The sequence below is a fragment of the Acanthaster planci genome, linkage group LG02 (assembly GCF_054643075.1).
Source record: "Acanthaster planci isolate LZ-2023a linkage group LG02, COTS_SCS, whole genome shotgun sequence".
Taxonomy (NCBI): Eukaryota; Metazoa; Echinodermata; class Asteroidea; order Valvatida; family Acanthasteridae; genus Acanthaster; species Acanthaster planci.
Window position 1 is genome coordinate 19,410,456 of NC_141778.1, and position 17,672 is coordinate 19,428,127.

Sequence of the window (17,672 nt, forward strand, 5' to 3'; positions counted from 1 at the left end):
ATTTATTTATATAGGCAAAATGTATTCTTCACTTCATTCAATCATATTGGACCCAACAAGTTCTCATGGCCACTAATCAGGTTAATTAAAAAACTTGAAGAGCCCCTTTTAATGCAATGTAAAAGCTTAATGTGTTTGCACTGGATTCTGTAAGATGTTTTTTTTGTGGGTGTTGTGGTTGTTTAGATCATGCTCTAGATTGCTCTTAATTGAATCTACCTCCTCTGGATTACCTTGTGTTAGGATCAGAGTAGCGTAGTATCTTGGAGAACAATGTAATGAAGCAAAATCTATTTGACTTTCTTCCTGGCTCTCTAATGTACCGGTACGTTTGTCTCTCTGGTTATTCCATTGTGGAACAAAATTGTAACTGCAGTGAGTACTGGGTCAGTGCTCACAACATTATGTCAGCAAAGGGCCACCCAAACACTGGAAATTTGTCAGGAGTTTGTTTATAATTCAGGATTTTTGGTAAAGTTTTAGTCATTCAGATTTTCACTGCTGCTGTGCACATAGTTACCAAAAAAGAACCGGAAAATACTTCCAGACATGTAACATTCTCTGACCAGTGTGGGTATTTGTCCAACCAAAGCAGGTGTAGTCAGACAAAATGTAGGAAAAAATAGCAGGTTAAAAATTCCAAAGTGAAATCGTGTTGGTGTTCTACTTTTGTGTGTGTGCGTTTGGCATCTAATATGCGTGGGGATAGGAACTTAAATGAACTTTGTGCCACTCCGTCTGGTCCCATGGCTATACATTCAGTGAATGTGTTGCCACGTACCGAAGAAGAGGAAGAACAAAACTCTTTCAGCTTCTTGTTGGTTGTTGTCTCAACCCCAGGGCTGTGCTGATTCTTAGAATATTCAGATATGTACGATCCCTTACCAAATCTCAGCTAAATGCTGTACCCAACAACAGGAAAATTTACTTGTAAAGTTGTTCTTTCTTTAAAACTCTTTTTTTCTTTTTTCAAAACATATCTATCTTATCTCTACTTTCATGGGTCTTGGTGCAGTTGAATGTCAAAATATTCAATCATGCACTTGTCAGTGTCATGGTCACAACCCTTCTTCTTGGCACTTTGTGGATTTATTTTCACTCTTCCATCTCACCCCTGATTTGTGCACATGTGACCCGCTCTGTGAAAATGAGTCTTAAGTTGCCAGAGCCACTTTTTGAGCTTACATTTGTATTGGAAAGAGCAGTTTTTTTTTTCGGATGTATCACTCAGTTTGGCATCCCGATGAAAGTGGATACTCCATGGTGAAAAATGCTGCGGGTTACTATTGACTTACACTGTGCAAAATTATTCTAAAGGACTTTGTACTCCTAAGTGGCTGTGGCGAGTTAAGACTCATTTTCACAGAGTGGGTCACATTTTTTTAGTCGTACTTGTTTTTGTTCAGTATTTGAATGATTTCTGTGTGATCTAAGGGACCATGCACCCTCCGCGTGCCTTCCATTACAAACGACCGCAGTTTCTACGGTGTGGCGATAGTTGCAGAAGACAGATACTCGGAGGGCGGTGACGTACTTAGCACAGTACCCCTCCAATTTGTGCTGAAGCTGTACGGCGACAGTGGCGTCTGCCAGGATGAGCCAACATTCGTCTCCAGCACACCAGCATTTGGTAGCTCTGTGGCTGCACAAGGAACTAATGTCAGTGGGTCTTTTGACATTGTGGCCAGAAGCTCTGCTGATGGAATAACGTAAGCGACCCAATCAGGACAACATCATTGACTGAAAAAGTTTTCTCCAAAGGGTCCACGTGATGAAGTTTTCATCTGTGACTGGATCCCACAAAGTGATTGTCAAGGCCATATTTTGTGCTGTTTCGGAAACATTTCAAATTTTGCATTATTCCCCGGACCACTCAGGGGGTATTGTTGCTTTGATGTCAAGTAAGATTTGATACTTCGTGTGGTGGAGGCTAGACTAAGGAAAGGGTATAGATACTCCATGTGAAATCAATCCCTTTTATAAAAGTGATGATTCTCAGAAGAATTGGTGAGTGTAAGTTCGATGTTTTGACAAGGGTGCGGCGGTCGTCCCCTCTTCTGAAAACAACCAGAACATCCTGGTTGGCACATTGAATTTACACTCACTGGTTCTTCTCAAAACAACCTTTCTTATAAAAGAGATCAATTTCGCATGGTGTACCCGCAAACTTTCCCTTAGTGCTGTGATGTTTTTTGTCCAGATCAAGAAGTCCAAATTTTCTCGTGGAAAATATTTCTTAGAAAGGGTTGCCCGTTGGCTTATTGCCATGGACCTACATGGACATAATAAGGATGAAGCCACTCAGGAAAAGAAAAAGTGGGGGAGAAAAATATTAAAATGCCCATCAGTTTCTTTTCACAAATCAGTGTAACATTGAAGTTTTCTTCCTGGAGTGACATCACACTATTGCACATGAATATGGAATTTTGCATTAGCAGGACAACCCCAAAACACCAAAGTTTAAAACACTAAAGTTTTCAAAAACTAAACAAACTTGAAAATGGAGTTATTTAAAACATGAATGCGCATAAAAAGTTGCATTGCATGGATCATGGTAACCATGTTTAACCACCATAATTATGACTGCCAATGAGCATAAACTAGCCAGAGTTTACCTTCCATAAATGCTAACCTAGTTTGATGTTTCAGGAAGGACTTGTAAAACTCTGTGATAGCACTTGTTCATAATACTCAATAATACCTAAATTGTACTTTGGAATAAGTCCTGCATTGTAGTGGTAAGGATTACAGTAGAAATGAATTAATCTCCTCTGCTCTGTGTTTTTCTTCTGGATAAAAAGAACTTTGTGTAAAAATGTTTATGAGACTAGTTACCGGTATTTCATACGTGGATTCATATTACCCAATGAAGAATGCACTAGAATATTATTCAATGGAGACAAACACCCATTCCTTTGTATAACCAACAGCATCAGTAATATTGTGACTCTGTCCCCTCTGCGGACAACAAAGACGGCACTAACTACAGTGGAGAATTCTGCAGGCAGAGAAGCTAGCATTACGGTGACTATTGGCAGGTCTGATAGCGAAGCAGCTAATAACGAGATCATGTGCTTCTATGCTGTCCAGTCCAACGGGTAAGCAAATCTTTTTGATTCACCTCAAGTCTCCTTGTTTGAAGCTTCCTGGGCTTGCAATATTCTCAATGCTGCATAAGGCATGTTTGTGACCTCATCCTGATAACTGCGTCTTTGAGGCCATTGTTTAAGTAATTACGTTATATTTTGCATCAGAAGGCGCACACCGGGCTTGTTTTTGTTAAGCGTCCCTCTGTGTGAAATCTCAAATGAATAGTGTGTGGGTTTAAAAGAGTGTTTTTCATTTGCAAAGCCTTAAACTCAAAAGAGGCTATGATCACACCACCTTTGACTCATCATCTCCTGTATTTGCTGAAGAGAATTTGCCCTGAGCAAGTGCACCCTCACCGGCGAAAGAAAGACAAATGGTACTAAGTGTTCCAGCCGGGTTCTTGCACGCACTCTGCGTGCACACAAAGACCATACCTACATTCCTGACTAAATTTGTTGCGTGTACTCAAACACGTATAAACTTGTACGCCTATGTGGTGAGTAGGTACCAAAGGACATGTCAATTTTATTTCAAAACACGCCCTCTTTGGTTCCTGCTCAAGCGGAATCAGACAGTTTCATAGTCAATTAGTACGTTTAAAATTAACATTTTTTACTTTCCTGCAGGGTTTCAAGTACACCACGCTGTATTACTGTGACCTACGATGGTAAGTTGCCAGTCTCAATTTTGAGAATAGTTACAACTCGGTGTCAGTTCCAACAAAATGTGATTTAATGCCTGGCTAGCACATTTGAGTAGTTGACTTTGTAAATGAGTTGTCTGAATTGACATCTGTTCAGACCTCACTTCCAATACTCACATTTTTTCTCGTTCAATATATCTCCTTGAGCCCATCTCAAATCACATTAAATGATGACTTAGTCACGTTGTGATGTTTTTCAACCATTATGTAAGAGCCTCCAAACAGGAGAAAAGTGTTACATTGGGTAGCATTAAGCAGATATCAAGTCAGTGCATATGCTCCAAAATAGGCCAGATGTGACTATGACTGGAAATATTTCCCCTGGGCTTAATGTGGTTTTTATCTGTTTCCATGTGTTTCCTCAAGTCTTAAAGAATACTGAAATAGCTCCGCATTGAGCCAGATTCTATGTAAGAGGTCCCCCCAACTATGCTTTATCCTGATTACTGAAGTAGTTCAGATGAGATAAGGGTCATTCCCTGAGGTCGGGGCACAATTTGTGACAGTGTTTCACTGCACCTTGGATTCCCAATGATACATCTTGCAAGGCTGAAGGCAGAGATGTGTGTTACTTTTACAGAGTAAATGATCCCCTCTACAGGTCATGACAGGTGGTAAAAGTTACCCATGTAACAAGGACACCATCACAAATTGTGCCGCAACCTCATGGAATGACCATTGCATATATTAACACATTACATAGTCATGCTCAAGTCCCTTCTTGAGAGCATGTGCCCAGGCTAACCTATTACACAGTGTAATTTGAGCCAGTCAATCTTGGAGGCATGTGGCCTAGTGGTTGTGGTTTGTACCATAGGAGTGAGGTTTGATACTGATTGCTGGTTACAAGCCATTTTCCCCCCATTTGTCTCTCTACTCTCAAAGTTATAAACGGATAACTTTGAAGGCATCTGAAATAACAACACGGAGTTGTATAGTCCTTAGGAAGCTGGTACGGTTTTGTTAGAAATGTTTGTGAGCGCGTTGAACAGGGATGATAATGATGTAGCACTTGAAAACCAGTAATGGTGGATGTGTAGGCTTTATAAAATACCCGTATCTATTATTATTGAGCTCTGAAATAACTTGTTTGCATGCAGAGCATCAAACTGTTGACCTCCATTTATTCCACAGCACCTCTACCTGAAGACCCATGCCTTTCAGAGCCTTGCCTTAATGGAGGAACCTGTATGGCTCTATCAGGGAACACTGATTTTGAGTGCGAGTGTCCCCTTGGTTACACCAACAAGACCTGTGGCAAAGGTAATGCTTTTATTGTATGTGGTACAGCAACAGTGGGCCTGGTGTTTCGGGTCTCAGCAAGACCTTTCAAGCACAGTGCAAAATGATGAGTAGACGGAGGCCAAAAAACAAGCAGGTCTTATGTTTGCAGATAATCCACCACACCGTTAAATTCGTCCTTAGATCTCTTCCTATCCCCGCATCCATTTCTTCCCCGTCCTCGCCTTTCTCTCAGTGACTGGAGTCTGAGTTTCAGGGTCCCTCAAGTCCTATCACACTCGTTATCTGGAGATAATCCCATGGCTTTCCAGTTGAGCTGTAGTCTTTCCAGTTACCAGAATCGATTGATTTTTGTATGCTTGTTTATTTTGAGAATGATTGAGATACTTTTGGCTTGTGTTTCTACTGAATACAGTGACCTGTGCTCAACGATGTTACACCGATAGTGTTGTTGAAGACTGCTACTGTGATTCATTCTGTTCATCTTTTGGTGACTGCTGTGATGACTTCAGTGACATTTGCTTGCATAATGACAGTGTCCCAGGGGAACGTAAGAAGTGCTTTTTATTAACAGATGTACATTGATGGTAATGACATTGAAGAGAGTGGCGTGCCAAACACTTGCCTCATGGGGCAATATGTGGCAGACAGACAGCCATTGTGGCACCTGAAGCTAACATTAGTCAGACTCAGTGTTAGATGTATTAGACTCCATCAGAGCTGTATTTATATTTACCCAGACAAAATAAATACAATTTCAAATGATAAATGAATTGGGAATTTATACTGACAAAAACACTTTTGAATTCTTCATAATTTTATACGTAATGGCTTCCACTACATGCATCAAATGTACATTTTGCACAAAAATTGCAAGACGTCTGAGGGATGTGAAGCAGTGGTTTTCACATATCTGGCAATATGTGTATAATTTTCTAAGTGAAAGGTTATGGAATAATGTTTTTCTTTTGGTTTTCCCCAGCAACATGCGTCAATCGATGTTACACCTCAGAAGGAGTTGGTGGATGCTTTTGTGATGATCTGTGTTCATTCTTCAATGACTGCTGTTCCGACTTCTATAACCTCTGCCCTCGTCCACCTGCGGATGATGGCCCTGGAGATGGTAAAATAACAAGAGATATTTCAGTTGGACACTCACTTATGCCTAGATTACTTGTGCTATTTTATCTAGTTGTGCATTCCATAGTTACAAATAGGGTGTGCAATCCTTGCCGACACCATGAACTAATGCTTGCTGTACTGAGCCGAGTGTGCTCGGCTTCCCCAAAATTTACAGAACTTTGTAAGTTCAGCTTTTGCAAATTATGCAAGCACTGCTTTCGTGCACTTGGCCTTTTTTTCTTGCTTTTCATGGGCTTCTGATTGAAACATTTCAACACCCTACAGGTATGTAGATGGAGAAATTCATGTCAAAACCTTTGAGTCATTATTCTCAGAAAGTTACTTCTGTTACATGCCTGCGTATCAGGGTTTTGAAAACCAAGATCACTCTATTGCGAGTCAATGTTCAACAGGCCTGTGCACACTGACTGCAGATTATGAAACCCAATGGGATTTTTATTTGTTGACAAAAGTGTCCACACAGGTTGTCAAAGTGGTGACAAATTTCTTGCCGAAATGCACAAATGAGCACATACCTGGAGCATCCTGCTGCCACCCTCTAAAACATTATGTATGTGTCCTAGTCTTCCACAGTATGTTATTACTGTAAGAACTGATGCAACATGGCTGCATAGATGTTTATACTGATCTGATGTCCTGGTTTTGTTCCAGCAAGCTGTGTCGACCGGTGCTACACCGTGGGCAATCAAGGTGGATGCTACTGCGACTGGGCGTGTCCATATTACAACGATTGCTGCACTGATTTCAACAACCAGTGCGTACGTCCGCCTGTCACTGATACGCCAGGAAACGGTGAGAGGCTTCGGCATATATGTGAGACAGTGCAGGTTCACCTGCAAAAGCCTGTTCGTTATCGGTTGCATGACTGAAAAGCCAGCAGCCAGTAGCGTTAGAACACTGGTTTGTTGCTGCAGAGTTCAGGTGATAGAGCTTTCGTCCTATGTGTATTTTGTAATCTTACCTTTTCTGCCTTAATCATCGGTTATTTCCTGTTTTCCAGCTTTGTTTCCCATTTGATCAATTCAATATTTGGCATTGAACTCGGTACTCAAAAAGTACTCTTGTACAAAATTGATAACTGCCCCATAACAGCTTCCAGAACTTCTGCAGTATTCTATTTTACACAAAATCTCAGACATCTTTTGAAGTACTTTTAACTGGTCTTTTAATATTTGTTGTTTTTCTCTTTAGCTTCCTGTTCTAACCGATGTTTTTCTGACGGCAGTCAGGGAGGATGTTTTTGTGATGCTCTGTGTCAAGGATTCAACGACTGCTGTCCTGATTTCTTTTCTATTTGCCCTCGTCCTGGTAAATATTTTTGATTCATCCTTCCTTACTCAAAGAATCCAAATTATAAAATCACCATATTGGTAATTCATTTATATTTCTTGCATTTGTTTTTTTTTTACATTTTTGTTTCTTTACAGTCAAATAACCTTTTGATATCTTGTTTTGAGTTTCCTATAGTCATAGTAATCCCGATTGGATGTTAGAAACGGATGTACGTTTTGAACATTGCCTTTGAAGTACTTTTCCTTTTCCTGTTATGTATGAATTTCCACCACGCTCTGATCCCGCAGCAGCACTTACTGCTTGGTTATATTTCAATACTTGGGCCCCCTTTGCTTCTCCCTCATAACCAAACATGTCAAATGATGGTTGATATGTATTGCCTCTGGAAAACCTACAAATTGGTTTTGGAAGTTTTAAGGTCTAGTGATTGGTTCGTACTTGGTGTGAAAGCGAAAATGGGATTGTGCATGACTTCAGATCAAATATTTGTGGTTTGAATTGTCATAATTTTAATAGATTCCAACTAAATTCCAACTTGAGAGAATTTCTTAGTAAACACTTCGTGTCAAATTGGTTTCACTGTTTAATACATTTGTCTGAAGTATAATAAACCAGCTTAGCGTCACCTAAACTCATGTTATGACGAATGTTGGTATCGCAATAACTTGATGGATGATTAGTCTTTGTCTAGTAACATGACTCAGCTGTAGATAAAAATTGCAAGTGTATAGATTGCAAATCTTTGGCCACTGGCTGCAGCTACTCCCTACAGACACGAGTGTGACACCTAGCCATAGCCAAATAATAGCCTTACCCTCATTGTGTTGCATTGAGATGTATACCCAAAGACATCTTAACTTTAATCTAGGCAAGACATTTTTATGCTTCTACGGTGTGTGTTTCTGTGACCCAAACGGGCTGTTTCGTGCAGCTGCATTTATTCTCCTTATATCTTAGCATAAATGTGCTGCTTGGCTTTGAATGGCACTCACACTATTAATCAACATGTTCTGTACGCGCAGTATTTTGATGACAACTTTGGAAACAAATGTCGTGTCTAGGTGAAAGTTAAGATATCCATGGTTGTACCATACAGCGATGGCCAATGCCACCTCTGGAGGGTATGCAGCATACTTTCAGTGACAGGTGTAATTCTTTCCTATTCGTCATTGCAGGGAGTGATGCCTGCGAACCATCACTGTGCGTTAACGGAGGCAACTGTACCGCAATCAACAACAATACTGATTACATGTGCACCTGCCCAGAGGGTTTCCTGGGAAAGAACTGTCAGAGTGGTAATGGACAACTAGGGTTAAGATTTCTAGTGCAACGTGTCTTGAAGATGAACAGAAGAATTGTTTGATGCAAGATATGTTGGTTGCCTCCCCTCTTTGTTCATGAGTGGTTGGGCATTATGGGTAGTGTAGGACCTGGGTAAAGTCATTCAATTCATTCAGTGAAGTCACAAGCCATTCAAGTACAAACTCTGACAAAAGCATTTTTCGGTCACATTCCATTTCCCGGATTTACGTGATCAGACTTGAGATTTAGATGCGATTTGACAACATGAACAAATTTGATTGCTTGTCTGCCACATACTAATTTGAAGTTGGAGTACTATCAGACATTGCAAATTTGAAACAGAAATAGTCAAACATGCACACTTTGCATTTTACGCTACCGGGAGAGCTTTTAATATTTGTCCAATCAAAAGCATAGGCGGTTGGATAAACTGTCTGAAGAGTAAATGAAGGTTAAAGCTGCAAAAGTGAAATCCTTTAGGTGTTTTTACTCTGGTTTTTGTGCTTATGACCTTTGAACTGTGTGAGTTTGTATACACATTCTAATCGTGGACCTATAACAATAGGGGACAATAGGGTCCAGGGTTGCCGAAGAGTCCACGGTTGGAAAACGTGTACAAAACATATGGGAGGTCTTCTGAAAAAGTTTAAGTATGAACAAAAGAGGAACAATAGGGAGTCCATGATTGAAGGCGTTTTTACACACTTGTGTGAGTGTGTCCTTGTGTGACCCTGGTAATGTCTGATCACAAGCTGATGATGATGACAGGACACAATGGATTGCGCCAGCAGGGGTTATGTGACCTCTTTTTGTGACCTCGTTTTCATGCACTGCATCAGTACGAGTGGGTGGAATTTGTGTAAGGTTACTACAAAAGTGTGTGAATTTGTTCACATTTTGATTGGACTTTGATGCGACTTCCACCACACAGAGGACCCCTGTCGAGAGTCGCCCTGTTTGGAGAATGCTCCGTGCACCCCACTCAACGAAAACACCGACTACAGATGTAATTGCCCTGATGGATTCTTGGGCAAGAATTGTCAAAATGGTAAAAAAAAAATCCTTGTGGGATTCTGATATTACTACTTTCAAAAAGTGAAGAAGTATTTCTTTACCTGCCTACAGATACAAATTGAGGTTAGGCAAGCATGCAGTTGGATTGGACTTCAGGTTTCTAGCAAAGTTTCAGCTAAATGCCCATTTTTAGGAACCCATTTACATTTCATGCAGGGCTGATATTTCTTCCTTACCAGTTGGTCAAGACTATATCGCTTAATAGGCTTGTAAATATTCCCCATTTGTCAAAGTGGCAAAAATGGTGACTGGCAGCTGCAACCCTGGACTTGGAAACAATATAAACAAATCTTTTTGCAAGTTGTCCACTGACCGGAGGGAACTGAAATGCAAATCCTCTCTCCTTTTTGTTGGTCATGGATACTTCCACATGGAGCAAATAATTATCCACCTCTTGGTCTACATTTTACTTTGTTCTACAGTCGTCTCTTGTTATAAAGAACACTGTGGTAACAAAATATTGTTGTAAAGAACAAATTCTGAGAATCCCACTTTATTGAGTTCTTATGTTTTACTTATTTTTCCACTCCTCTTATAACAAAGTTCAGGTTATAACAAAGTAATTTGTCTGGTCCCTGCAACTTTGTTATAAAGAGAGTTGACTGTACATGCTTGGACGCTTGTATTGCTCGTTACCTACCCTGAGTTGAAGTCCTCCCTCACCGGCAAAGGAAAGTCAGGCTGGTGGGAAGTTTTTCAAATTGAGCTGTACTTTCAAAGTGGAAGTTGGCCGTGCTCAGTCAGTATGTCACGTGCCCAATGAATATAACCCTTTTGTGTACACACCGTGAAATCCCACCAAAGAACCATCATTACTATGTAAAAGGTGTTCTCTCTTATTCCTTCGCATAGCAAATAGCCCCTTTTCTTCAGACATTGCATCTGAGTGTTGATTGTGTGAAAATCCAGTTGTTAGCAAGTCATGAGCCAAATTTAAATGGTGGTGATTAAATGTTCTTTATGATTTCATTTAATGCCAACATGGGAGCAGCTGACCCATGTCAGCAATCACCGTGTCAGAATGATGCAAATTGTACGGCACTGGATGAAAATACGGACTATCGATGTGATTGCCCACAAGGATTCATAGGCAAAAATTGTGATACAGGTAGGCATTGCTGTCCACTTATGTCTTCGGCGCTGTTTTGTTTGATTAGTCTTGGAATTGACCTGTTTTCATTGTCCGTCATTAAGACAGCAGAAATGACAGATATCAATAGATGATCCAGTGAATGACACCCATTGTGCAATTAAGTGTGCTTCTTGCCAATGCCAGGCTGCGTGTTGCAGCCGCAGGTGTCATATGCACATGCGCCGATGTCAGACCTCTGCTCTGACATATTAGACGTAAATTACAACTGTGATTGGTTAAAAGGCCATGGAGTTGGGCTAAATGGTTCAATTTATGATTTGCCAGTCCACTCCTCTACCAGCCAAAATAATGTAGGTGTATAGGATAATGCAGAAGGAACTTGAGATGTAGGGAAACATGGACACACATGTAAGACATCTGTGTAGATGCGGTGACATTTTGGCTCATCCAACTTTTGGTTACGCATTCGGCAATGGGCAAATTGTTGTATTTTAAATTTGTGTGGCATTTTCTTTTTCATTCATAACAGCACTGCCAACAGATCCCTGTACCGTTCCTAATATATGCCAGAATGGTGGCACATGCGTAACCCAGCCGGGAGACTTCAATTACACCTGCAATTGCGTGCCTGGATTTTTGGGTGACAATTGCCAAGATGGTAATGCAGAGCATTTGCGTTGTATTCAATGCATTCCTGTTGTGTAGTTTGATAAAATATTTGAGAACGTTGTCAGGCATCCTGAGAAAGTGATTTCAATTTGTTCTGGGAAACACTCAAACAAATGAAAAGAAGCTATCACAATTGCTTAAGTTCACTCCCAAAGTTTGAAAAGGTCTGTTTAAATTTTAGTTTAAATTCTTTGCAAATATGCATGAAACATTGAAAGCTTCTCCCGCTTCAATTACCCTGATGCTGGACCCCTTTGACATTGATCACAAAGAGTTTGAGTGCCCTGCTGGTTCATCGTATGCGGCATGCATCACGGAATGCGACCGTCGCACCTGTCTGCATCCCAGCGGTCCGCCTGGGTGTGATAACGTCAACTGTACAGAAGGTTGCCAGTGCAATGCCGGCCATCTACTACAGGGTGACCAATGCATCCCATCCAACCAGTGTGGATGTGAGAAAGATGGGAGATATTATCCGGTGAGCCAGTTTGCACTTAATATTTCTCACTACATTTGGTCTTCTTTGATACACAGTTCTGCTGCCATGAAATCGAAGTCTTTTTATTTTGGTGCATTCTGCCAATTAAAAGCTGACGGATTGTGCAATATCTATCAATTTTAGCAATGTATGTACAAGTATGGCAACAGATATCCTATTTTTTGCATGTTTCAATATCTAGATTGAAGAAGCGACTTAAAATTGTCTCAATACTGTCGCTCAGTCACTTGTTAATTACAAAATGCACAGAACATCGCTTTGGCAGCTTCTATTTGCTGGAGGCAAATCAGACAGAATTCACGAGGAAGTGTATTTGAATAGGTATCTACTTGTGACAAGTAAATATTAAAACAGACCATATTTTTGCCGAGATCAAGTATTTGCACTGCCAATTCACAATATTGACCAGGTTTTAACTCAAGCAAGTTTCGCTACAACTGTTTCATGATGTTCGTTTTGCTTCACGTTTGCATTTGCCGAAAGCGTGAAAAGGCCTTTATGATGAGTCATTGAAAGTATGAATGAGAATGTGCCAGTGTGATCCTGTTTCATTGCGATGTGGTTGAAATATTTGAGCCATAATTTTGGGGGTTTGTGTGGTTTTTGCCATTGCTCAGCTGAACGCAGTATTTGTCAACGAGAACTGCACGGAGGAATGCAGCTGCTACAGGACCAACAGCTTGGAATGCAGCAGTCTGGTCTGCAGCCAAAATGCTTCATGTCAGCTGGTAGATGACCGCTACATGTGTATGTGCAATGAGGGATTTGTAGGCAGCGGCGCTGTTTGTACACCAGAGGAAGGTATGAATTGCCTCTGTCATCCTAAAAATTGCAGACAATTTTGCTTATTCTTTGCTTATTCCAGTGAGAAGAAGACTCTGATTAAATCTTTGGTGTCCGGTCTTTCTCTTTCGGTGTTGACCCCTTTAAAAATGTTTGTCCTATTTTTTATGCTAGTCGTTTGCATAGGATATGATGCCCGCATAACGTGTGTAGGACCCGAGTGCAGGATGGGCTGCTTCCGATCCCCGGACTACCCGGATGCACGCTACCCACCAAACACCATCATCCAGTACGTCCTCCAGGTCCCTGGGGTGGACTACTTCACCGTGAAGTGCAACGAGCCCTTTGAGATTGAGGACGACCGTGACTCACTCTACGTGGGGCCCGGGGACCCCCCTTTGGTTACAGAGCTAGAGATCGACCCCAGCCACCCCGTCTACCTGTTTGATGGCGACGATGCACCCGATAGATTCCGGGTTGACGGTAGCTCGCTGTGGATGTACTTAATCAGTGACAGGATCGAGCAAGGACGGGGCTTTGAATGCTGTTGGAAAGCAGGTACTTTGGATGATTGTCCATCTAGAGCTTGCAATTGATGTAAATCCACACGCTGTTACGCCAGAAGTGGTCCAGAGTTGGCATGCATTTATTATTTTTTACGAATTTGTTCTTGAATGTTTCCCGCAATGTCACCAATTCACATTCATGTTTGCTTCCACCCTGCGTGTGAATCACCTTTCATTAAGCCTGTTCACGCTTACTCGCATTGAGTGGTTCAGATTCAACATTGACATGCAAGTCCTTGGCCTGCTAAGCTAACTTCTCATATTGGTGAAAGGAATTTAGATCAAGCCTATCACATTATTCTTGGTTAATTTGATTAAATGTCTAAAACAAAAAGTCTTTACTCCATAAGCGCTCTCTGTCACAAAAGTGAGATGGCTGCTCAAGTACACATTCATACACATGGACTCTTGCTGCCCAATAATGCTTCCATTCCGTAGCTTTACATCCAACGTTACTTTTGTGCTCCTCACAATTGATATGATGCCCAGCATTTAATTTACACAGATATACGTGGAAATCGCCCGCCTTCAAAGTCTCTCAACATACATAAAACTGCCAATAGAAATACACAAATTTGAAAATGCACGCTCTTCTTTAGGCGAGGTATGGTTTCTAAGATGCATTTGCCCGTGAAAAACCTCTGTTTGCTTGCATTTGGATTCTGTATTTTCATTTTGCAGATGATCCTTGTGTTGACAACCCCTGCTCGAATGGGGGTCGATGTGAGGCCAACAGCGATGGCACATATTACTGCGTCTGTTTTGGAGGCTGGACCGGGGACCACTGTGAAATTGGTCAGTTTGTCTACTGATTGTTCCGTGTCTTGCCAGAATATATGAATGTTGTTGTAGTAAGTCTGTGGATCTGCTGTGCCATGCTTTAAATTCATTTATGTTTATCACATGAAAGCCAATTTGATCAGTACTTTTGTTTCTCTTCTTTGAAAGAGGATGAGCCCAGAAAGCTTATTTCACTGGCAGGACTTGTGTAAAGAGAACAAATGAATGAATAAGTGAAGAGTAAATTGCTAGAGTTAGATGCGTATTAGTTGTGGGTTAACGTTGGGGCACAACTTCTCTGTTATTCCATTTTGCAATGTTGAGGTTGACAGTATGTCAGAACGTTGCACAAGAGTAAATACCTTGATGTCATTTTGCATATCTCCTCTTCACTGAAAGCAAAAAGACAGAAGCAGTAGAGGCAACCAAGACACAGTACACACAGATAAGCCTCCTTTCTATAAATGACATGTAGAGATTTACACATTTATATGATTCACAACCTTACGGAAACACTTTATTGTGAGTAACGTAAACATGGACAGGCAAGCAGCACAGTTGAATCGAGTTCAACTTTGCTGACTGTCTGTGTCGAATTGTCAGACAGAGTAGACCCATACAAAAACACCTGTTGCATCACCAGTGTCACTCTTAATTGAATGACTAGGCACTTGGTCTATTTTTTTCTCATTCATACAAAATGAACACCGTAATTTTCAACAGAGCAGCTGACCATAAATGAATGGCATCAAAATGGAGTACCAGTTTGACTTGAAGACATTGGAGAGCTACCTAAAAAAAATGTTCTCACACCATGTTGTTTTATGTTATTGGTTGAATGACAAGCTAGTCACACCCTGTCTTGAGGTGCTGTCTACCATCGTTACAACCAAATGGAAACCGGGCTGAAGTGTGTCATTATACCACGTGAAGTGACACTCAAGGCTCTCGTTCTTGCACTTCATTTGTACCTCTGTTTCTGTTTTCTTCAGGCCGCGCACACTGCTGGGCCCGCGGTGACCCCCACTACCATACCTTTGATGGGCAGAGGTTTGACTTCCAGGGGGCCTGCAAGTATTACTTGGTCAAATACTGCGGGGAAGATGACTCCGCCCACTACTTTGACATCATCCAACAGAACCATAAAGTTTCCACCAACTCCAGAGCTGCCCGTACAAGGGATTTGCGGATTCATATTTTCGATCACGTAAGTGATTTCCGAATCTGTTGAGTGGGGGGCTCTCATGCCTTATTCACTTTATTCATCGATTATTACCAGAATGCGTTAGTCACATTGGCCTTGCCTGCTCGGCATATGAAATGTTGATAGCTACGAATGGCTAGTCTGCATACACTCAGTACTTGAACAAGGAAGGTTGCTTTGGCCTGGCTGGGATATGAACCTGGACCACAGAGAGGACAAGGCGAGGGGAGTACTGCTGTGCCAACCTGGCCGCTATGCCTGCTTTTAGTACTCACGTGCCCGGCATCCCTCATTGTCCCCAGCGAGGGCGTATTTGTGCACGTAGCCTGTAACCTGTCCCATGCTTCTTCTGCCTTGGTATCGAGTCTCTACCATATGTGGATCCCAAATTAAGAGTGTACCTTGTAGGACGAGTCAACTTTGGCCTGAATCTGCTTCTGAATCTAAAAGCACAGGTATCGTTTTTAGTTGACAATCTTGAGGAGCATATGCCCTTCACTTTTCCAAAAGTTGTACTGATATTGTTGATTGTGCATGGTTGTACCTCTTTTTGCCCCCCATATTTTCCAATTGTCAGCAAAAACATTAGTTATCATATTGGTATCTTTATTTATATCCTTGGTATGTAACTTCTTGTCGGCTACAGTAGCAGTAGTCACCAGTCATCTTATGGTGGATGTATTTTGGCCAACTTGTAGGAAATCAGATTGCTACAGGAAAAAGAAGTGACGATTGACGGCGTTTTGGTCTTCCCACCTGTCATGTACCCAGGTTTCTCCATTATGTTCAGTGGTACTAGAGTGGTAAGTTTAATGGTGCTTGACTCTTACAAGTGTGACCAACCCCATATATTGAGCCTTTAAAGGGATTTTTTTCAACAATTGCTCTGTTGTAAGTTTGCATCAGAATGGGCAAACTGGGCTCATTGTTTTCATGCATTACTAAGTTTTACTGTTGCATTACTGTATTGCCCTTGATCTTGAAAGAATTCTCCCAAAGACAAAAGTGTCCCCGATGACTTGTTACCAATATATTTTTAACTTGGGTCTCAAATGTCATAGTTGATAGGTCACTGTCGGGATAGATGTTACACCTTTGTTGCATGAATATTGATAGCTCATCGCATGAATATTCATACACCATCATCAGTCAGTGAGCACAGATTGGTGCCCCTTTCATCTTTTACATCCAAGAAATACCTCCCTTGAATAACGTGGTCAGCATCCTTCATATCTTGCCCTCCAGTCATGTACCCAACCTTCGGTGGCTACTTGGACGCCCACACAAATACGAAAAGGTTTCCCAAACCTTGTAAATGAAGCTGTTGCTATTCGGAAAGTCAGCTGCACCAAAGTGCGCGTCTTCTGCAACATCTTGTTCAAGAGATTTCTTGCTTGGTACTGTGTCATAATGCCATAAAGCAAAGAGCTAGAAAACCGATCAGCCTTGTTAGAGCAAACCCTACAAGTCGCAGTGTTTAACGCACTCCATTGTGCAAGCATGTGTTGAAAGCACGGGATCACCAGGACTTTTTTCGGGGGGGGGGCACTCATCAACAGCAAACCAACGAACTAGAGGAAAGGAGTTGTTCCAAGGTATATTAAGCAGGGGACGGGGGGTTAGTGCCCCCCCCCCACTTTTTCAACTGGATGTATGCCCATTCACACTTTTGCCAGGTCTCGTAATGGGCGGGGCTTAATGGGATTGGTCTGCTGATGGCTGATGGTCTCACAACTTGCAGTCCCCTCTTTGAAAACTGTTCTGCCACCATTGGTGCCTGCTAGCATCAAATTTACCAATCTTGCCTTGGCTGAGGTCAAATTTTAACAAGAATGCTGCAAACTGTTTAAAAAAAGTCAAGAGGTCTGATTTTTTTCTTTGTGCGTGTGTACAAGGTGGCCAAGTTTAATAACTCCCTGGAGGTTCGTTGGGATGGGGACGACACTGTAGACATCATGCTGTCCTATCAGTTCTCTAACCAGACCTGTGGCCTGTGTGGTAACATGGACTCTGACCGCAGCAATGAGTACGTCGGTCCAGACAATCAACCGGTGAGTCAGCCAGAGACAGTGACCTTGAGGGTATTTTTTTTTCGTGTTTGAAAGATTTGACATTGTGCCGTCTCGTGCATTAACACAAGAAAATAGCTGAGATTTGCCCACATGCTGATGACATCACCAGCACTCAGCAAAAGATCGGCAGCTTTGCATACACAGTGCTTGCAAAGAATG

General features: G+C 41.6%; 1 protein-coding gene across 2 annotated transcripts in view; it reads left to right on the forward strand.

Annotated features, from left to right (window-relative positions):
• Positions 1–17,672, forward strand: part of LOC110979798 (IgGFc-binding protein-like) — a 98,524-nt gene that overhangs the window by 11,476 nt on the left and 69,376 nt on the right. For both annotated transcript variants that reach the window (XM_087133132.1, XM_087133133.1), the window contains exons 5-23: positions 1,435–1,709; positions 2,931–3,098; positions 3,717–3,757; positions 4,928–5,056; positions 5,451–5,585; positions 6,018–6,158; positions 6,830–6,970; positions 7,370–7,486; positions 8,647–8,766; positions 9,705–9,821; positions 10,839–10,955; positions 11,470–11,598; positions 11,882–12,087; positions 12,726–12,909; positions 13,066–13,449; positions 14,139–14,252; positions 15,230–15,444; positions 16,140–16,244; positions 17,337–17,492. In XM_087133132.1, coding sequence (XP_086989258.1) covers positions 1,435–1,709; positions 2,931–3,098; positions 3,717–3,757; positions 4,928–5,056; positions 5,451–5,585; positions 6,018–6,158; positions 6,830–6,970; positions 7,370–7,486; positions 8,647–8,766; positions 9,705–9,821; positions 10,839–10,955; positions 11,470–11,598; positions 11,882–12,087; positions 12,726–12,909; positions 13,066–13,449; positions 14,139–14,252; positions 15,230–15,444; positions 16,140–16,244; positions 17,337–17,492 — 2,994 coding nt within the window. The remainder of the gene's footprint in view (positions 1–1,434; positions 1,710–2,930; positions 3,099–3,716; positions 3,758–4,927; positions 5,057–5,450; positions 5,586–6,017; positions 6,159–6,829; positions 6,971–7,369; positions 7,487–8,646; positions 8,767–9,704; positions 9,822–10,838; positions 10,956–11,469; positions 11,599–11,881; positions 12,088–12,725; positions 12,910–13,065; positions 13,450–14,138; positions 14,253–15,229; positions 15,445–16,139; positions 16,245–17,336; positions 17,493–17,672) is intronic.